This window comes from Emys orbicularis, chromosome 11 (assembly GCF_028017835.1).
Source record: "Emys orbicularis isolate rEmyOrb1 chromosome 11, rEmyOrb1.hap1, whole genome shotgun sequence".
NCBI lineage: Eukaryota > Metazoa > Chordata > Testudines > Emydidae > Emys > Emys orbicularis.
The window spans coordinates 64,414,699-64,435,614 of NC_088693.1; the positions used below are offsets into that span (position 1 = coordinate 64,414,699).

Genomic DNA, 20,916 nt, shown 5'->3' on the forward strand with positions numbered 1-20,916 from the left:
GGAAGGAACCCTGACAGAGCCCGACCCATGAGAGAACTGGAGCATGAAGCACCTGAACTTCAGCGCCCTTGAGTTACTGTGGCACACTAGACAGATGCAATTTAATGTCAAACTGTCTTGGAATGAAATGTTTCAGTTCAGCTCAACAAACCAAAATTGTTTTGCAAGGGGCACCAATTCCCCCAGGAAATTTTGATTTTGTGATAACTGTGCTTCCTGTGCCAAAAAAAAAAAAATCAACAGAAAATTGCCAGCCAACTATAATTTCCAACAGGTGTAGCTAACGTCTAGTAATGTTACAGTGAGGGGAGTTCCATTTTTTACAATAGCAAATAGCTTATTTGTTTGATGAATACAACGTGTGCATTACATTTTTAAAATTTCTCTTTTTATTTTCATCCCAGCCAAGAGAAGTTCTCCTACTAGCAACCAGAGCCTGTCTTGTGAATCCCCTAATCTGGACACTGGACACACAGAGGTGGGCCTGTGACTAGACAAGCAAGAGTGGGGAGCTGTGGGGAGATAATATTTTTTTTTAATTGATGGGGTGGAGAAGGGGTCTTTTGCAGGGAATTTTGGAATGACAGTTGCAGTTACTATGCAGGTCTCCAAAGCCTCTTAATGCTTTTATTGAATTGTGTGTTTTATAATTGGTTTTATCATTTCCAAGGCCTACCCCCTGCAAAGAATGAGGTTGGGGCCCAGGGCAAAGAAACAATATAAAGCTTACAGAACCTATATAAAAGGAGAAAACAAGCCATCATCAATATTGTAAAGACACATGGCAGAGCTAAGAAGAGAGGGCCAGTGCCCTCCATTTTCATTTAAATAAACACACCTTTTTGGATGATTTGGAGCCATCAAGGTGTGCACTATCCAGCCTAAATTACTGCATGTTCAAATTGCTGTTATCCTCTGCCCTCCCTTCCCCCATATTATTAATATTATTATTAATAATAATTAATAACAACAACATATCATCACTTGTAATGTCTTATCTTGCATTAGGCCCTGACCTTGAAAGCAACAAATAACTTTCCATTGAAGTAAATGGAACTCCATGCAGGTTTAAGGGTCTGCCCAGGTGGAATAGTTTATAGGACAGGGGCCTTAGCTTATACACTGTCTGGAATGAAAACCATGTGTTTGCACGGTGTCTAGGACATTGAGCCCCAATCCTGATCGAGTCCCCTCAATGCTATCTTAGTATAAATAATACTATTATATAAGTACTCATCATAGTAAGAGGGCTAATGTGGAAGATCCAAATCCGTATTTAAACTTATTTCTCTATACTGAAAATATCCTAAGGGACTTCAGGTGGTGTGTGAAACAGCCCAGCCAGATGCTGTGCCTCCCAGGGCCACTGTTTCAGGCTGTCATCGGGGAAACTCCTTTGATGGAAGTGTGTCATCCCAAACATCCCAAGACAGAGGACCTCCTCTTTCCAGGTACAGAATCCTGCGAAAAGCTATGTTGGTATAACTTTCTGGGGAGTGTGTGTTACAGGTCCCCTCTGCCCAATCCCCAAAGGATATAAGTCTTACAGTCCCAACTAAAGAGCCTTGTCTCTTCAGCTGAAACTCTAACCGCTCATGCTTTTAGCTCTGGAGGTCCTCCGTTCAGTTGCCGGTGTGTCATCTGAGATGGTGGTTGTCACACTGATTTTATTCCATCTAATTTACAGGACTGCCCAGCTGGCCGTTAGGATAGCAACTATAGAGAAATGGGGACAGAGCAGAGGACAAGGCCCTTTTATATGTTGGAGTTTGATGATTTAAAAAACAAACAAACTTTAGGTTCATTGCTCCTTGGCTGGGCACGTCCTCTGCGGCTTGATCTGTCTTGGCTGCCCTCTGGGCAATTCTCTTTCCCTGTGTGGCAGAGTATTTCTGTACCTCTCCTCCCTTTTAGTGCTGCTTGGCCACTACCTCCATTTCCCCTTCTTCACATACAACTGTTCAGTTCACTTATTGCAGGCTGGCTGGCAGGGAGGCAAAAGAGCAACTACTCAAATCTCTTCTCAGCCAGCCTTGAAGGGCTTAGGCAAAGATTTTAAAATGCAGGAGCCTAAATTTAACCTCCTTAATTCGTATCTGGGGGAGATAAAGGTACAGCCAGATTTTCAGAAGGGCTGAGCACACATCAGCTCCCATTAGGGTTTGTGAATCCTCAGCACTTTTGAAAATCTGACCATATTTTTCTTAGGCTCCTATTTTTAAAAATGTTGGCCCTCATGTTCAGTTGCACTGGAAAATTTCAAACAAAAACACTCAAGAGTTTCAGAATTTGCTTCACTACAGTAACATTTTATCTCTGTTCCAAAATTTCTCTGATTCCAAAAACAACTCCCAACTATTTTCTTGAAATACGTATTATTGATATATCTTGTCACCTGCTTCAATGGGTAAAAACATTCTTTACGGACCTGATCTAGTTGAGAGTCTTTCTGTTGACTTCAGTGGGTTTTGTGTCAGGTCCTGTATAAATTCTGGGTTTTTATTTCATTGTATTTACGTTACCTGGGAAAACTAAGTCATCTGTTACTTCTGAGTATTGTCTTACTAAATGTAAACTGTTCCTCATGTACGCCATTGTTCAGCGTGCATACATGCACCCATAAAAAGTAAGGGAGCAGGCAACCTTTTAGAAGACTGAATCAGGTGATCAGTTCATCCAGCTCAGTCTGGTGGTTGCTATGGAGATGAAGCTTTAGACAGGCTTTGTAGAGAGTGTCATTAATGTCTCCTCATTTGGAGAACTCATTGATCAATTAAAACTGAACAGGGAGTTTTGGTTACCAAGCAACAGACAATTCAGAAACAAATGTTATTTACTCCTGTTATCAACAGCCACAGTATTCCTTTGTCCTTGGGCCCAGGGCTGGACAAAATAGCCACCCACTCACCCTGCAATTATCAGTCAACAAGTACCTGATTAAATGTCCACAGGGTTTAATTCAAAGCGAAGCAAACGATTTTAAATTCTGTTTTCTTGGTAACTCATTCAGCAAGCCTCGAGTTTACTCCTCTGATCCTGGATAAATATCCCCGCTCCATTCAGTGAAGTTCTTCATTTCAATGGAACCGTTACATTAGTAAAACCCCAGCCATTTATTCTGCAGCTGGCTGTCAGTCTCTGCCTTGGAAATAGACTTTGCAAGCAGGGCTTGAATGGTAAATATTTCAGAAGAACAATCCTTCTTTTGGACTAGATTGTGAACTGGAGTTCATGCTCATGTAAGGGAGTATAAGAGAATACAGATCCCCTTACACTCCAGTAGGGGCTCCCTAGACCTGGGGTCTAATCGCAGAGGAATAAGCAGAGAAAGATGCATAACCTTTCTACAAGAGGGTGGGTATAGGCAGAGTCCTGGCTTCATCCTCTGTGCTTGCTGGTCAGTGCAGCTGAGCTGGTCTGGGAGATATTGGCAGACAGATTTTATTTTTCTTTGGGATAATTCTTTTTCTGGGATGCTGCTGGAGTGGTGCAGCAACCCTTTGTCCAGGCTGTCCTTCTGATCCAGTCTTGGCCCTTTTGTTTTCTCCTCATGTGCATTTCACTCGTTTCTCTCTTTGCAATGTTTCGAGAAGGGTGTATGATGGGACCCCTGATGTCAGTCTGGTGGGAAAGGTGTTTTTAAATTATCACGGTTTTCTTTTTGTTCTTTTATTTAAAGTCTTTTTTAAATAACCCCACATTTTATCTTGACTGCAGTATTAGTGGAAACATTTGAACTGTAGACTGAATATAGCAATATATGCCAATACGTAAGGTCTAGTTTTCAAAAGTCAGTGCCTTTAAAAAAGGCCTAGAGGAAGTCTATGGTGTCCTCCATTGACAGAGGCTGGCAGCAAACCATCTCCTGCAGATTTGCTTAGACATTTTGAGTTCTGAATGAACACATTTCTCTGAGATGAATCCTTCCCAGCCACCCCATCTGCAAATGTGTCCCAGGAAGAAACTGCCAACCTACCCTGATTGCAGGTGGGGTCAGCATTGCAAACCTTTTGCTCAACCCTACTTAACTGGATATCTAAAAACCTGCATTTGAATGCTCAAATTGGCTTATATTATTTTTATTATTATTTGTATTATGCTAGCGCCTCGGCGCCCCAGTCATGGACTAGGACCCCGTTGTGCTAGGTGCTGTACAAACAGAACAAAAAGACAGTGCCTGTCCCAAACAGCTTACAAACTTAGGGCTTGTCTACATGAATATTTAGTTTGCAGCAAGGTTGGCTTTGAATCTATCCCGCACTAGCCTGCTGCAGACTGACCATCCATGTGGACCCAGCTGATGCACATTAACAGTTCTAGTCCTGGACTAGATCAAAGCGCATTAACAAACTGTTAATGCGCGTCAGCAGAGCCCCCATGGCAGCTTGCCTGCAGCAGGCTAGTGTGGGGTAGATTCACATCCCAGCTTGCAGTAAACTAACTGTTAATTTAGACAAATTCTACTATAAGACAAGAGACAACAGATGGATACAGACAGACTGCATAGGGAGTACAAGGAAACAATGAGACAATATTGGTCAGCCTGATAGGCAGTGGTCCCAGCACACCAGCAATCTAACTCTGTCAAGTGTCTTGTATCCAGTTAGGCTGTAATCCAGCAAAGCACTGAAGCGTGTATGTAACTTTAAGCACTAGCACAGTCCCACTGAAGTCAATGGATTGTGGCTGCTCAATATTAGGCTGGGTGTCCAAATGCAGATACAGTAACTTCTCATTTAAAGTTGTCCCGGTTAACGTTGTTTCGTTGATGATCAATTAGGGAACATGCTTGTTTAAAGTTGCGCAGTGCTCCCTTATAACGTTATTTGGCAGCCGCCTGCTTTGTCCACTGCTTGCAGGAAGAGCAGCCCGTTGGAGCCAGCTGGTGGGGGCTTGGAACCAGGGTGGACCGTAGGGTGACCAGATGTCCCGATAAAATCGGGACTGTCCCAATATTTAACCATTTGTCCCGCGTCCCGATCAATGTACGATCAGGACGCCATTTGTCCCGATAGTCGGGTAAGGAGGCAAGCGGGAGGGAGGCGCTGACCCCGTGGGTGCTCCGGGGCTGGAGCACCCACGGGGAAGAATTGCAGCCAAGCTCCCCCCTTCTCACCTCCTTCTCCCCCCCTCCTCGCAGCGCGCTGCATCCCCGCTCCTCCCCCACTCCAGCGCTTCCCGCCGCCTAACAGCTCTTTGGTGGCGCTTAGCGCTTTCCAGGAGGGAGGGGGGAGGAGTGGGGACGCGGCGCGCTCAGGGGAGGAGGTGGAGAAGAGGCAGGGCAGGGGCAGGGACTTGGGGGAAGGGGGTGGAATGGGGGCAGGGTGAGGGCGGTGCAGAGGCGGGAAGAGGCGGGGGGTGGGCGAGCACCCACCCAGCAGAGGGGAAGTCTGTGCCGTAGGGGTGAGTGGCAGGCGGGGGGGTGAAGAGGCTAGTGGCGAGCAGCAGGTGGGCGAGGAGGTGGGAGGGGGACTGAGGAGGGACGCAGCAAGCCAGCGGCAGGCCAGGAGATGAGGAAGGGCACGTGGGGGGGCAAGCGGGGAGGGGGCGGGACCTGGGGCAGAGTGGGGGCGGAGCCTGGGAGGAGTGGGGGTGAACTGTGGGCGGGGCTGATGGCTCCCTAGTGTGTCCCGATATTTTAGTGTGGTGATCTGGTCACCCTAGTGGACCGGCAGCCCCCCTAAGTTCCCTGTGCAGCAGCCGCCCAGCAGGCTACCAATTGCCGGCAGTTCAGCTGTCCCTCCCCCCACTGCCATGTGCTGCTCCTGCCCTCTGCCTTGGAGCTGCTCCCGGGAGCCTCCTGCTTGCTGTGCAGGGGAGGGGACGAGGGGGGCTAATGTCAGGGTGTCCCCCTCCCCCTTGCTCATGCCCCCCACTTACCCCTTCTCCATATAGAGCAGGGTGGGGACAGACAGAGAGAGCTTGCTGGCCGCAGCTGCTGTCTCAACTTCCTGATCCGACTTAAAAAGACAATGTACTAAGAGTGGGGTCAGCGTACTTAAAGGGGCAATGTGCCTCTCTCTCTCTCCCAAACACAGGGTGTGTGTCTCTGTCTCTGTCTCTGCCATGCTGTCTCCGCTCCCTCCATTCCTGCTCCCTTGTAGCATGTGAGGCTACATTAACAACAGTGTGTTAACCCTTGAGGGCTCAGCCAAATGCTAGTTCATCATTTTAAGGCATTCCCTGGGAAATATCCCACCCTCTTCCACTCTCTGACTCCACCACCTCAACTAAGCTTCACAATCATCATCGCTGTCTACCAGTATTAAATTGTTTGTTTAAAACTTATACTCTGTGTATGTGTGTATATATATAATAGCTTTTTGACCGGTGGAAAAAAATTCCCTGGAACCTAACCCCCCCATTTACATTAATTCTTATGGGGAAATTGGATTCACTTAACATCGTTTCGCTTAAAGTCGCATTTTTCAGGAACATAACTATAACGTTAAGCGAGGCGTTATTGTATGGATATCCTGCCTGGGTGCCTGTCTTTGAAAGCCTGCCTCCTCATGTGGCTCTGTAGACCTGTCAATATTAATGGTAAAAATTGTTGGCTGCTGTTGTGATTTGTCCCAGATGCATGAGAACATCATTCATGAGGCAGTTATTGATTCTCATGTGTCTTATGGAAAGTTTTAAAATGTAACAAGTACTCAATTCACACAATTATGCTTCTAGAATTGCATCCAGAAATCTTCTAGGTTATGAAATTGAACAGATCTGTGGTTTGATGTGGTATCTCCATACACAGAGGGAGATCAATCATGTTCACCCAGGTCCCATTATGGCAATGTGGGGCTCAAGGTCTACCACAGCACAGGCTCCCCACCTCTTGACCCTGCCCTGGCACTATGACTCCATCTGCTACTTGGAGTGATGCTGGCAGGGGACCCCCCTTCCCACCAAGAAGGCAGGGTTAGCAACAAGGGGGTCCCCCAGTACTTACCCCAACTGCTGGATGTTTGTATAGGTGGGGGGACAGGTTTGCTGCACTTTTCTTCCCTTGTGAGTGCTCTGCTGGGATAGTGTTGGTCAAGGCCCCGCACAGCAATGGGTCTTGGAGTTAACTCCCCATAGGGGTGACTGGGATAGTTCACCCTTCTCAGAGCTGTTGTTTCATGCTGTCTGCAGATTCAGGCAGACATCACTGTATCAGTTACACTGAAATCAAATTTTCAAGCTTTCCTTTGCAACTATGAGGGCTAGAATGTTTCTGATGAAAGCTGAAATTCTGATATGAATGCCTCCCCCAGGTGCTGGGGCACTAAGCACAAGCCTGGAGTGCCTATTCCTTAACATGGACCTGATTGTTCTCAGTACCATGGAATTTTGCCAGCAAATACTGTTGCATCATGGGCAAAATGTTCCTTTGGGGCCACACCTAGTTTGTAGATTCTCAGTGAGAGAGGATTTGGGGTTTACACTTGTGCTTGAGAAGATAACAACAACAATATAATTTAATACTTTCTGATGGTTTTACTGAAAAAAGAACCTTGCATGTGTGTGAGTGAGAATTCATGGATAGCAGCAACTCAGTGAAAGAACCAGGGCTCGTCCTTTGAGACTCAATAGTTTGTTCTTTTCTCTCTGTCCAGTACATTCAAGTCTGGAAACAAAAATACCAGGGCTGTTTCACACTAAAAAACATATCAAAAGAACCTTCAGGGAGTGACACCACCAAAAGCAGCCAGGAAACTTGTAGGGAAAGGTGAAATATGTCATGTTTTCTAGTACCCAGGGGCAAAAAGGGAGTTCATCTTATATAGCAGTAGCACTTACTCACATGAGAGCCACCAGATCCATTTCAATTAGTTTAAGTGATTATTTTACTGGGCATCCCCAGCACGCTGCCATTTCTTTTAGTAACACCTGACTGTGTAACCTGCTCCTTCACATGTTACATGTCCACCCACTAGAGCCTGACCAGCAGGGGTTTGAGTCTGCTACTGATTCCTGCTTGAGGATTTAGTCATTGATCACAAGTGGTAGATGCCTGTGCTTTTAGGCCCTGATTTAGGAATGCATCTCTGTTCAAGAAGACATCTAAGCACATACTTAACTAAACATGTGCTTGAGTCTCACTGGAGACTTAAAGTTAAGCACATGCTTAAGTGCTTTCTTGAGCAAGGATGCTTTCCTGAACCAGTGCCTTATCCCTGGATTCAAACCTCTCTGTCAGCCCAAACAGAATCAGTTACTTAAGCATCCTGGTAACTAGAAAGTAGCTTAGAGTTCTGCAGATGTGAGGAGAGTGGAAGAGGCCTTAAGACTCTCTCTTTAATGAGCTGGTGGATTTTAAGCCTGTCAGTTGTTGTTAGTGCACTGGAGTCTCTGTGGAGAGTGACAACTTCTGTCTCTTTCTCAGTCTATAACCATTTCTTAGTGGCTGGTAAATGGAGCATCATTAGTGTAGGTCTCCGGGGTGACTTCTGTTCACCAAACTGGAGGGTAGCACAGCAATAGTTTCCGTCTACAAGAGGAAGACTAATTAATTGGTGCCCTAGAGTGAATGATGAAAAAGCAAACCCTAAGGGTATGTCTACACAGCAATAAAAGGGCCACAGCTGGCGTGGGTCAGCTGACTCAGGCTTGCAGGACTCGGGCTGTGGGGCTATAAAATTCAACTGAAGTGTTGACATTTGTGCTTGGGCTGGAGCCCGGGCCCTGTAACCTGGCAAGTGGGGGAGGCTCCAGCCCGAGCCTGAACATCTGCCCTGCAATTTTTAGTCCTGTGAGCCTGAGTCAGCTGACCCGGGCTCTGAGACTGTTCCAGGTTTTTTTTTATCGCAGCATAGACCTGCCATAAGTGTCTTTCTGGAAGGAACCTTTAGGCAGAACTCTGCACCTCTAGGGAAAGTATTAGCCCTAGCTGATTTCTAATGCTTCTCCTTTTATTATTTGGAACAGGGTATCGTTGGTGATCCCGCCATGCCAAAAGTCTCGCTATGCCACCTATTTTGATGTGGCAGTACTGCGCTGCCTGCTGCAGGCACACTGGTCTGAGGAGGGTACACAGTGGTCTCTGATGTATTATCTACAAAGACTGAGACATATGCTGGAGGAGAAGCCAGAGAAGCAACCTGAGCCGGAGACCATGCACCTGCCCAGGCCCCGTAGCAGTTCCATGGTAGCAGCAGCACCCTCTCTGGTGAACACCCACAAAACTCAGGTAAGAGACCATCATTTAAAAGTAATCTCGGTAACTCTTTACAGTCACGGCAGGATTAGTAGTGATTCAGCACTTTGGTTTTAATTATATCATGAACTGTGGGGAAGTCACTTGTAGCGTCGGAAATGTCCATATGTGAATTGCATAGATAGCCTTATTGCACTGGAATTCAGCATTCAGGTCTGATTTAACTATATACCATGTTGTTATCCCAAGAGAAACCAAAAGAATACGTCTCACAGTCTCAATACAGTACTCTCCTGGAAACAAAAAACAAGACTCAAGACACAAGACCACCTTCTTTAAAACGTTGCCGCAAACACCACACGGTGCGGTTGGAGCACAGCAAAGTACAGACTTTTCAGAGTGTCCATCAAACATAACAGTAGATTGGGACCCGTTATTGTTTCTGTAGTGCTGTGCTTTCATATTTACACTGCCCCCCCCCCCCGCAGCTGCTTAAAGTAACCACTTGCTGTTGTGCTTGTAATTTCCCGAATGCTAGTGCAATAATAAAGTTGTTGTTCAAAGGTTCTCAGCACAGCAGCAGTGTGGATGGATGTGTTATTTGCATCAGCTAGACATCACACTGGAGGTCTGGAATCAGTGTTTCTGTACATGACAGGAGATCCCCTGGCAATGTTGCAAGATCTGCCTCTCCCAGCTTCACATTCTCAGGTCCTACCTGGTTTTTAAGTACTTTTTCTCCTACAGGAGAGCCCTTTACTCTGTTGTTCTTTATTACCATCTTTGTTAAATCCATATGGTTATTCACAGTTAAATGTAAATGTATTTTACTTTGCTGGTTGGTTGTTTTTTGGGGGGTGGGGGTATGGGGGGGTCTTTTGGTCATTGATGTGAGGGTTCCATCCAGGTTTTTTCAAGGTTAGACTAGATTGCCAAAGGTGACTTTCTCATCAGAGTTTCATACATTTTGTCATGCTACATGTAATCAGAGTCCCTCTTAAAATAAAGGTGTTTAATAAACAAAGCAGCTACAACTTCCACACAGCTGGAGTTTCAGCTTTGTCTCCCTTATTCACCAGGGACCACTCCCTATCTGGAGCTCTATACAGCAGTGGTTTTCAACCTTTTTTCATTTGCAGACCCCTAAAACATTTCAAATGGAGGTGCAGACCCTTTGGAAATCTTAGACATAGTCTGCGGACCCCCGGGGGTCCGCGGACTGGAGGTTGAAAACCACTGCACATAGCGACATCTAGTGGATGATTAATATTCCCCAAGTAAACATATTATGCATGAGTATGTCAGTAATTGAGGCAGTTGTGATGGGTTTAGGCTTCTGAGGCACAGAGATGGAAGAAGTCATGTTCTTCTCTGTTTTTCTGCCTACTTGGCATTTCTTTCTCTCTCAGGAAGGGTCTGTGGGCTAAGAAATCATTAACTAGTGAGTGAGTAATGGTGCTAAGCTGAAAAAGCAGGCTAGCAGTATATTTCTTACGTTTATAGCGGGAACCCCATCAAGTTGCATTCTTCTTCTGCTTTTACTTAACCCAAGTTATTCTTTTCCAATAGAAAATCAAGGTTTCAGAATAAAGTATTGGGCATCCATGCTCAGACGGTGCAAATTCAAAATGTCAGCCCTAAATTGGTTCTGAGTTCATGGCCTCCTCTCATTAGGGCTTCATGCTGCAATATAGGGGGGACCCACACTTTTAAAGTAACAGCACTGGGTTTTATGGCACGTTGGTCTTCTTTTCTATCATCTGGTCCTTTTGTCGTCATTAACTGATGTTAGACATGGCAAAAGAAAGAACTGCACAGAAATCAGCTCAGGAACAGGCAAGTAAGTAGGTTTAGTGATGGAGTGCAGAGTGTATAGAAAAGATGTGGGGTTGCCATGTAACCTCTTCCACCTTCCTAAGCCTTAGCATGTCTGTCGCACAGACCATTTATATGTGAAATACCATTTAAAATATAATTCTGGTGCATATCACAGCAAACTAGTTCTGATCAAATGGTTATACTGTTATGTATCTAGAGAGAGAGAATCTCAGTTCAGGCTTTAGCGGACTGAAGGATCTATTTAATATTTCCTGTAGCAAGCAGTCAATGACATACCCTGTTCCCTGTTGCAAAGCAGAACGGCAAGTGAATGAAGGCGTATGAATAAAACAAATACCTTCTCCCTGCCTCTAGTAGGTGGTCTAATCAGTGTAAGGAAAAATCTGCAGTGCACCTGTTTGCAGTGAATCCAGCATAGGGATGGAATTAGGAAATGAAAACCTTGAGGACTTTCAGAACTGTACAGCTTTGCAATAACACTGCAGGAGCTAAGAGCAAAAACTTAAATTAAACCTAAAACCAGCAAAACTGCAATGACTAGAGGTAATGGTAATTTAAACCCAAGAGTTTCAAGTGTAATACTCAGAAGCTGATAGAAATACGAATGAATTGGTAGCTAAACAGCCAGGCCGATGCAGGGCAATAGGAAAAAAGATATATAGTAACAGCCTCTAAACAATTTGTGGGTTTTCTTATTAGCCACATCTTGATCAAATGATCTGCTATGCTGGTAACCACATTTTTAACTAGTCTTCAACCAGAACATTAGACTAATTTCTCAAAATAGGCCATATCCCATACTATATAGTAAAGCTGACTGTGTAACTCAATTCACATACAGTGGTTTGTTTGAATAGGTGATTGTGAGCTCTTCAGCGCAGGGGCCATGACTTTCTGTGTGTTTGTACAGTGCCTAGCACAGTAGGGACCTGATTTTTGATGGGTCCTTTTCACTACCCCAATACAAATAATACAGGCGCCAACTTTCCAGTGTGCCGGGGGGTGTTCACTGCTCAACCCCTGGCTCTGCCACAGGCCCTGCCCCCACTCCACTGCTTCCCGCCCCCTCCCCTGAGCCTGCCATGCTCTCACTCCTCCCTCTGTCCCCCAGAGCCTCCTGCACGCCACAAAACAGCTGATTGGGAGGTGCGAGGAGGGATTGGGAGGTGCCGATTGGCGGAACTGCCGGTGGGCAGGAGGCGCTGGGAGCGGGGCGGAGCTGATGGGGGGCTGCTGACGTATTACTGTGGCTCTTTGGCAATGTACATGGGTAAATTCTGGCTCCTTCTCAGGCTCAGGTTGGCCACCTCTGATTTAGTTGCTTACTTGCTATTTCTACTTGTGCATGTTTTTCTTCTTTTGGGGAGTGAAGGATCTCACAATGAAGTGCAATGAGGAGGAAAAATCGCTAAGCACTGAGGCCTTTGCTAAGGTGTCACTCACCAACCTGCGCAGGCTAGCCGTGCCAGATCTCTCCACAGACCTGGGAATGAACATCTTTAAGAAGGTGAGTAGCACAGTAATGTGTTTTTGGTTTATCTACAATCCAGTGTCAAAACACGTACCATGTATACAACTGTTAAGAGCTTATGTTGACTCTATATTTAGGTTGAACCTGAGGCGCACATTTGTTTTTTTCTGATGGGAATGTTATGTGTCCATGTATGGTATATACATGTATGTATTAATATTTACTCTATGGGCCCAGTGCTGAAATCTGTACTCATATCAAGCTTTATTGACATCAATGGGAGTTTTCCCTAAGTGGTGGTGGTTTGCAGCCAGATCCTCAAATTACATTAATCAGAGGAGCTTCATCAGTTTCAATAGATCTATGCTGGTTTTACACCTGAGATCTGAGTCTAAATCTGTAAAGCACTCTCCCAGGAAGGCCCTTGCCTGGGTGTTGAAGGTTATACAAACAAATTAAGAGTCATAATATAAAAAATGAAACAGATTAATCAAACAAGGGGATCCAATGCAAAAAAAAAGGGAGAGAAATGGGAAAAGAAAAGAAATATAGGTCCAACAACAGTAATAATGAAAAATCTTTGAAATAAAAAAAAGTCTTAATTATAAAACTGGAGAGATGGGTTGAGACAGATGTCAAGGGAAATAAGTAACCACATTAGCATTTCCCATAGCAAAATGTGGTTGCCCTCCCACAGGGCCAGCTCTAGCTTTTTTGCCACCCCAAGCAACAAAAAATTAACGCGGCCAGACTGCCGCGCCCGAACTGCCGAAGCAGAAAAAAAAAAACCGCTCGGACTGCCGCGCCTGAACTGCCGAAGCAGGGGAAAAAAAAAAAAAAAGCCGCCCGGACTGTGCCGCCCCAAGAATGGACGGAATGGAATGCCGCCCCTTAGCATGTGCCGCCCCTGGCACGTGCTTCCTCCGCTGGTGCCTGGAGCCAGCCCTGCCCTCCCAACATGAGGTGCACTAGTGCAGTCCTTAAATGTGGGTGGTGCTGAAGTGTAGATACCCATCATGGACAAAGGGCTAGAGTGGGGGAATTCAGAATTGGGCTCTGCATGCTTGTCCTTCCCCTCTAACTGTAGCGAAATCCCTGTAGCCTTTGCCTGGCTCTAACCCCCCTCCTCTTCCTTCTGCAGTTTAAGAGTCGCAAAGAGGATCGAGAGCGTGAGCGCAAGGGTTCTATTCCTTTCCACCACACTGGAAAAAAACGGCAGCGAAGGATGGGGGTGCCCTTCCTGCTCCACGAGGATCATTTGGATGTGTCACCCACTCGCAGCACATTCTCCTTTGGCAGCTTTTCTGGGATTGGAGAGGACCGGCGCAGCATTGAGAGAGGAGGATGGCAAACTGCCATACTAGGTGACTGATGGGAAAGGATTAATATTGCAACCCTGTATTCTGATTAATTGTTCTACTCCAGAATGTTCCAAGAATAGCAGAGTGGAAACGGAGGCTTTTTATTTCTCCATCACTCTGGCACTGGAAAACAGCCCCTCCCTCTTGATGGCTGGTTATGTCCTTTGCCCCGACTTGCGGTTTGCCACACCTGTTGTAGAAATGGCATAGTCTTTCTGCCAGCTTCTAAGGTGAAGCTCGTTGTTCTGACTGCTGACCTTGAATGACTATGTTTAGGTCAGTTTGTTTCTAATAATTAAATAGGACTTGGGCAAAACATATTTCCAGTCAGTCCCAGGAGACTGACCCTCCCCTCTCCCGCCTTACTCCTGGCATTAGTGGGAGTTTTGCTTGAGTAATTAGGTGTACACTAAGGCTATGTCTACACTATGGACCTTACAGCGGCACAGCTGTACCACCACAGCTGTGCCTCTGTAAGGTCTCCTGTGCGCTCTTTGCCGGCAGGAGAGACCTCTCCCATGATCAGCATAATTAAACCACCCCAACGAGCAGCATTAGCTTTGTCAGCAGGAGAGCTTCTCCTGCTGACATAGCGCTGTCCACACCAGTACTTTTGCCAGGGAAACTTATGTCGGTCGGGAGGGGCGGGGGGAGGCAGGGTTCACATCCTTGAGCGATTAAAGTGGTAGTGTAGACAAAGCCTAAATAAGGATTTTCCACTTTGGCTCAAGTGAGATCTGGACTTCTGCTAATCTCAATGATCCCCATCCCCCATTCTCACACCTCAACTTCTAGCCCTCACGCGTTCCTTAGACTTGCAAACTAAATGTCTGTTTCGTGTGTTCATCCTAGGGAAGTTCACCAGGCGGGGGAGCTCTGACACTGCTACGGAGATGGAGAGCCTGAGTGCTAGACATTCTCACTCTCATCACACCCTGGTCACTGACTTGCCTGACCACTCAAACAGCCACGGAGAGAATACAGTCAAAGAAGGTGTGTCAAATATAGCGATGAGCAAATACCGCACTGGAGTGTGGACGTCAGGAGGCTGAGATAGTTTTATTTTTTTAATTTGTTAATATCTGATTAATCTCCTCTTTCCCTTTCTCGTTTTTCTATATATCTCATTGTTTCTTCTTTTTTGTCCTATTTAGGATTATTATTATAATCTCTTACAAAGGACATGCACCTACCTCTAGGGTGGGACACAGCACCTTTTTAACACTGTAAAGGAACACTGCACAGAAGTTTAGGGCAGGAAGTCAATCTTGCTAACTCTTGTGATTTCATTGTGTGTCTCACAATATTTGGTGGTTTTCTGAAAGACCCAGCTGCTGGAATCAAAAGATTGCATGAGAATCTCAGCTTTCACCTTATTTTAAAAAAGTTCATTTCTAACCCACATGATTTCAGGGAAAAGCTTGAAAAAAATGAAGCAAGTGAAACCCTAAGTTTATGGAGGGGATGGTTTGATGGGATAACGTGATTTTAGTCAATAGGTCAATAACGTGCCATCGCTGGTAATTAGTATCAATGGTCAATGTGGGTCTGGCTGGAGAATCTTGCCCGCATGCTCGGGGTTCTGCTGATCGCCATATTTGGGGTCGGGAAGGAATTTTCCTCCAGGGTAGATTGGCAGAGGCCCTGGAGGTTTTTCGCCTTCCTCCACAGCATGGGGCAGGGGTCGCTTGCTGGAGGATTCTCTGCGACTTGAAGTCTTTAAATCATGATTTGGGGACTTCAACTGCTGAGTCAAGGGAGAGAATTATTCCAGGAGTGGGAGGGTCAGCTTTTGTGGCCTGCATCATGCGGGAGGTCAGACTAGATGATCATAATGGTCCCTTCTGACCTTAAAGTCTATGAGTCTATGAGTCTATAAAGGCCCAAGAAATAGAAGGCAAGGAAAAAGAACCCAGAATTTGGCTTAAAAATCATGAGGGTTAACAATAATCTCATGATTGTTTTTGGACCCGACTGATGATTTTTGAGCACTTGGGGTTGGCAGTTCTGGGAAGTTGATAAAAGTGCTGTATCCATTTAAAATGGCCAGAGCCATAAAGGTAGGAAGATTGTAATTGCTCCTATCAGCATATGGCCACCCCATCAGAGCTAAGACCCCCTCCTCTTACAATAACAGAACTGGCTACCAATAGAACAAGTGCATTGCCACAATTTCCCTATAGTAGGGCTGCTAAAATTATACAAGATACCTCAGTCTTAACAGGCTGGCACTCTTACTAATGAGAAGTTTTCCTGCCTTAGGGTGTGGAGGGCGGGAGTCAAGCATAGACAGCTACTGCCTCCCTTTTAGCCAGGTGTAGAAAACATTTAAGCCTTCCATCGGTCATTGGTACAGTAGAACCCCAGAGTTACGAACCCCAGAGTTATGAACTGACCAGTCACCCAGACACCTAATTTGGAACTGGAAATATGCAATCGGGCAGCAGCAGAGACAAAAACAAAAAAAGCAAATACAGTACAGTACTGTGTTAAACGTCAACAACTAAAAAAAATAAAGGGAGAGCAGCATTTTCTTCTGCATAGTAAAGTTTCAAAGCTGTATTAAGTCAATGTTCAGTTGTAAACCTTTGAAAGAACAACTATAATGTTTTGTTCTGAGTTATGAACAACCTCCATTCCTGAGGTGTTCGTAACTCTGAGGTTCTGCTGTACTCAGATGGCCCCCATCACTGCCGTATCTGAGCACCTCTCCGTTTTTATCCACAGAACACCTCTGTGAGGCAGGAAGTGCTGTTATCTTTATTGGTGGAGAGTTGAGCAAAGAGAGGCTATGTGACTTGTCCAAGGTCACACAGGAAGTCAGTAGCAGCACAGAAAATTGAACCCAGGTTGCCCAAGTTCTAGGCTAATGCCCTAACCACTGGGTCATCCTTCCTCTTCCATTGTCATTTGAACATGTTCTTCCTATAAAACATAAAATATAAAATCCATTAATCCTGGAAAGGAAAGGGGCTCTAGATAATTAACTCAGTGGCAATCCACTCTCACTAATATTGGTGGTGCATTGTCCACCTCTGTGTAGGAATTTGTCCAGTTACTGAAGCTCTGTGTTTTATTTGTTCTGACTTGACTAGCTAATATTTTTATTTGTGTGCAGCCACAGTCCAAGGTACTAGTGAGCTTTGAAGATTTTAGCAAGGAAAGAAATAGAGCTGGCCAAAAAGTTTCAAAATTTGAAATTGCAATGCAATTTTTCATTCAAAATGTTGATGTGCAAAAGAAAAAAAGAGGAGGATATAGTTTTTGTGAAAATGTCCTCCAAATATTGACCCACTCTTCATCCAGCCCTACACTAAAAGCATGTTTTACAGGAAGAAAAGGAAACAATGCAGTTTTTAGCCATAGAACTGAGTGCTTGAGTCATTCTGCCCCAGACAGGGCTCAGGGAGGGTTTGCGACACAACACTTCTCACTAGATAACGTCCTGACCACTGCTGCCACGTGGGATTCCGCACATAGCCCCTAAGGGAAGAACCTGAGTAGCAAAAAGCAGCTGTGCGCCTTCAATCTAGGCACCTGATATAATTTCTGCCACTGCTTCCACCTGTTTTGCCCACAGTCGTCATTCTCTGGGTTGCCCTGCAGCCAGTCTCATTCAGATGCTGAATACATTGCTCAACTGGGTCCATAAAGATGGAGGTGTAGAGCAGGTTGTCACCAACATCCTGAAGGCACCATATGCTGAGCCTCCTAATGGCTTGATATGCCACTGAACCGGAGGGGGCCCTGCAGTACCCACTGAGCCTTCGGGGCAGACCCAATGCAGATCTCAGACTTGGTGGAATTCTTTTCTTCATTTAGTTCATTTGAGCCCCCAGATTCCAACTGGAAGCCTGGCACAAAATGGTTTGGAATTAGTTTGAAACATGGCAGGCTAGCTAGTAGCTTGGAGCCACAGTCCTTCTTGGCGAGCAGAGTGAAGTGCCTCCAGGACCAGGCTGCGAGCGCAGCTGCTGCTGCACCCTTTGGAAAGATGGAGCATGCAGTTACTGGATCCAGTTCTGCTGGCTACTGCGGGGGTGGGTTGAGAGGACAGAGCCCCGCTCCCCCTGTCTCCTTTGAGAGGCTCTTACGCTTCTTAGTGCTTGTGGTGTGCGCCTGCCTGCTGCCCCCTGCACAGGAGCACCGTCTTTTACCTTACACCCCCATGCTGAGCAGGGCACTATCTATTGGTGAATGAGCTACCAGGCCACACAGCTAGTAGAGGAAGATGTATTTGGGTGGTGTGAAGTGAGCATTTGGGATTCATTTTCCGAAGTCACACTCTGAACAATTCTGAATAGCCTCAGAAAGGCTGGATTTGTGTCAGTTCAAATCCAGCGTAGGCACGTCTCCCTCATCTCTGGTGCTTACACGTCTCGGGCAAAGCTCTCCTCTCCAGGCTGCTCCGCAGATTCCTCATGTCTGAGTTGCATTTGCTCCGGGAGCATTTTGCCATGCACTAGGTCAGCTCCGTATCTGAAAGGCTACTAAAAGTTGGAGAGCTGTGATGCTCCCATTTCTAATTGATCCCTAAGATACTTATGTGCTGACATATTTAGAAATAAAAAAACAAATTACACTATTGCCTGTGGCGCTAATTACAGTAATAAGCACAGCCGGAATGGGTAATTTTGTCACTAAAATGGGAAAGGCCAAGATACCTGTTTTCTGTCTTACAGTGCGATCCCAGATTTCTACCATCACTGTGGCCACCTTCAACACCACCCTGGCCTCATTCAACGTGGGCTACGCGGACTTCTTCAGCGAGCACATGCGGAAGCTGTGCAACCAGGTGCCCATTCCAGAGATGCCCCATGAGCCGCTGGCCTGCGCCAATCTCCCACGGAGTTTGACTGACTCCTGCATCAATTACAGCTGCCTGGAGGACACGGATCACATTGACGGCACCAACAACTTTGTCCACAAGAACGGCATGCTGGATCTTTCGGTAATTGGCAAAGGAACAAGAAAAGCCTCAGCCCTCTTCTGTCAATGCAGCTGTGCCATTGAGCTAACCTGAGAGATCTTTTTCCCATAGTCTCTTTATATACCTATCCATTCCACCACTGCAGGAAGGTCATTCAAGACCAGTAGGGTACATTTGAAAAATATTAAAGGATGTAGTCTTTCAGGTAATGCAACTTCTCTTCTTCTTAACGAGAGTAATACATGTGCACCAAGGGAGAATACACCCATAACGTTCTGACTGAAACCTAGGAAAGCAAATGATAACAGAGAACGTTTCCTTCTCTTTCTTCTCATTTATGATCCTTCCTCTGGCATGCTAAAAGACTTGTCAATTGTTCGGAAGCAGAGAATTCCTCAAGTAACCATCTCTCCTCTCACTGCATCTGCCTTACAGATCCTTGCAGTTGGCTCTAATGAAAAGAGAGATCATTTCAGTGTACTTGCTGAGATGAATCCTTCACATTTAACAGGATTTAGTAAGAATTAAAATTAACAGAAGTAGTCAAGCACATAGGCATCTGCCTGGCAGATCCTAACATACTCAGTGATACAAACACATAGTAAGAGATGGTCCCTGTCAGTTGGGTGGGGAAGTGGCTTGCCCAGGTTTATACACTAAGTCAGTGGCAGAAGAGAATTAGAACCCAAATCTCCTGACCTGCATTCCTGTGCCCCACCCAGTAGACCATGAGTCATTTCCTAGTGCTATCACAGAGGTTTCTGACACTGGACCAGCAGATAAGATCTTCATGAGGGAAGTAGACTTCCTTGAAGGGAGAGAGATTCATCCATGTCAAAATTTCAGTAAAGCCCACCACCATCCTGGCTCTGGCAGATTTACCTTCTTCCTTCTGTAGAGTGAGTGAGTGAATCCAAACTCTCACATTAGCCAAGGGAGAAGACGACATTCAAAATCAAACCCTTGCATTTAAAATATTCACTGCTTCTTGGAATGTTGTCCTCCCTTGGCCTCCATGACTGACTTCTCCTGGTTTTCATTCCCGCCTCTCTAATCGCTCCTTCAGCATGTCCTTGAGGATCCTCCCCATCCTCCCCACCAGCTTTCTGGGGAGGTTCCACAGGGCTATGTCCTAGGTCCCCTTCTCTTCTACCTCCATACCTTGCCTCTGGGCAATCTCATTCGCAAACACAAATTCAACTGCCTTCTCTACGCTGATGACTCACAGATCTACCTTTCCACTCCAGACCTTCTCTCCTTCTGCCCAAACTAAAATTTCAGCCTGTCTCACAGACGTGGCCTTGTGGATGTCTAGCTGCTAGCTCAAGCTCAACATGGCTAAAACTGAGCTCTTAATCTTTCCACCCCCACAAGAACTTCCCCCTCTGCCTTCTGAACTGCTGTGAACAACCCCAACATCCTGCCTGTTGCTCATGCCCATAACCTGGGTGTCATCTTCGACTCAGATCTCTCTGAGGGTCTTCACATCCAGGCCATATCTAAACCTTGTGGATTCTTTCTGAATGACATCTCTGTGATACGGCCTTTACTTTCCATCTACACAGCTGAAATTCTTGTCCAGGCTGTCATAGTCCGGCATCTTAGTGACTGCAATGTCCATCTCTCAGCCCTTGGTAAATGCAATCTTGCCCTGCTCATATCCATTCAGAATCCTGCTGCAAATATCATTTTCCTAGCCCATTGCTTTGACTCAGGGTACGTCTATACCCAGCCGCTAGTTCGGCGGCTGGCAATCGAACTTCTGGGTTCAACTTATCGCGTCTTGTCTGGACGCGATAAGTCGAACCCGGAAGTGCTCGCCGTCGACTGCGGTACTCCTGCTCGGCAAGAGGAGTACCGCGGAGTCGACGGGGGAGCCTGCCTGCCGCGTCTGGACCGAGGTAAGTTCGAACTAAGGTACTTCGAACTTCAGCTACGTTATTCACGTAGCTGAAGTTGCGTACCTTAGTTCGATTTGGGGGGTTAGTGTAGACCAAGCCTATGTCACCCCTCTCTTTGCATCCCTCCACTGGCTCCTCCTCCTCTATCACATTGAACATAAAGCTGCTTGTCTTCACTTTCAAGGCCCTTCATAGCCTATTCCTACCCTCTCTATCCTCTCTCATTCACCATCGAGGTGTTTGTTGACTTCCGCCTCCAGTTGGCCTGTAATACC

The 20,916-nt window shown here is 45.9% G+C and overlaps 1 protein-coding gene across 3 annotated transcripts in view; it reads left to right on the top strand.

Annotated features, from left to right (window-relative positions):
• Nucleotides 1-20,916, top strand: part of UNC80 (unc-80 homolog, NALCN channel complex subunit) — a 171,611-nt gene that overhangs the window by 22,883 nt on the left and 127,812 nt on the right. For all 3 annotated transcript variants that reach the window (XM_065413385.1, XM_065413384.1, XM_065413386.1), the window contains exons 6-12: nt 405-478; nt 1,312-1,451; nt 8,911-9,172; nt 12,351-12,485; nt 13,591-13,813; nt 14,663-14,803; nt 18,493-18,761. In XM_065413385.1, the coding sequence (XP_065269457.1) occupies nt 405-478; nt 1,312-1,451; nt 8,911-9,172; nt 12,351-12,485; nt 13,591-13,813; nt 14,663-14,803; nt 18,493-18,761 (1,244 nt within the window). The remainder of the gene's footprint in view (nt 1-404; nt 479-1,311; nt 1,452-8,910; nt 9,173-12,350; nt 12,486-13,590; nt 13,814-14,662; nt 14,804-18,492; nt 18,762-20,916) is intronic.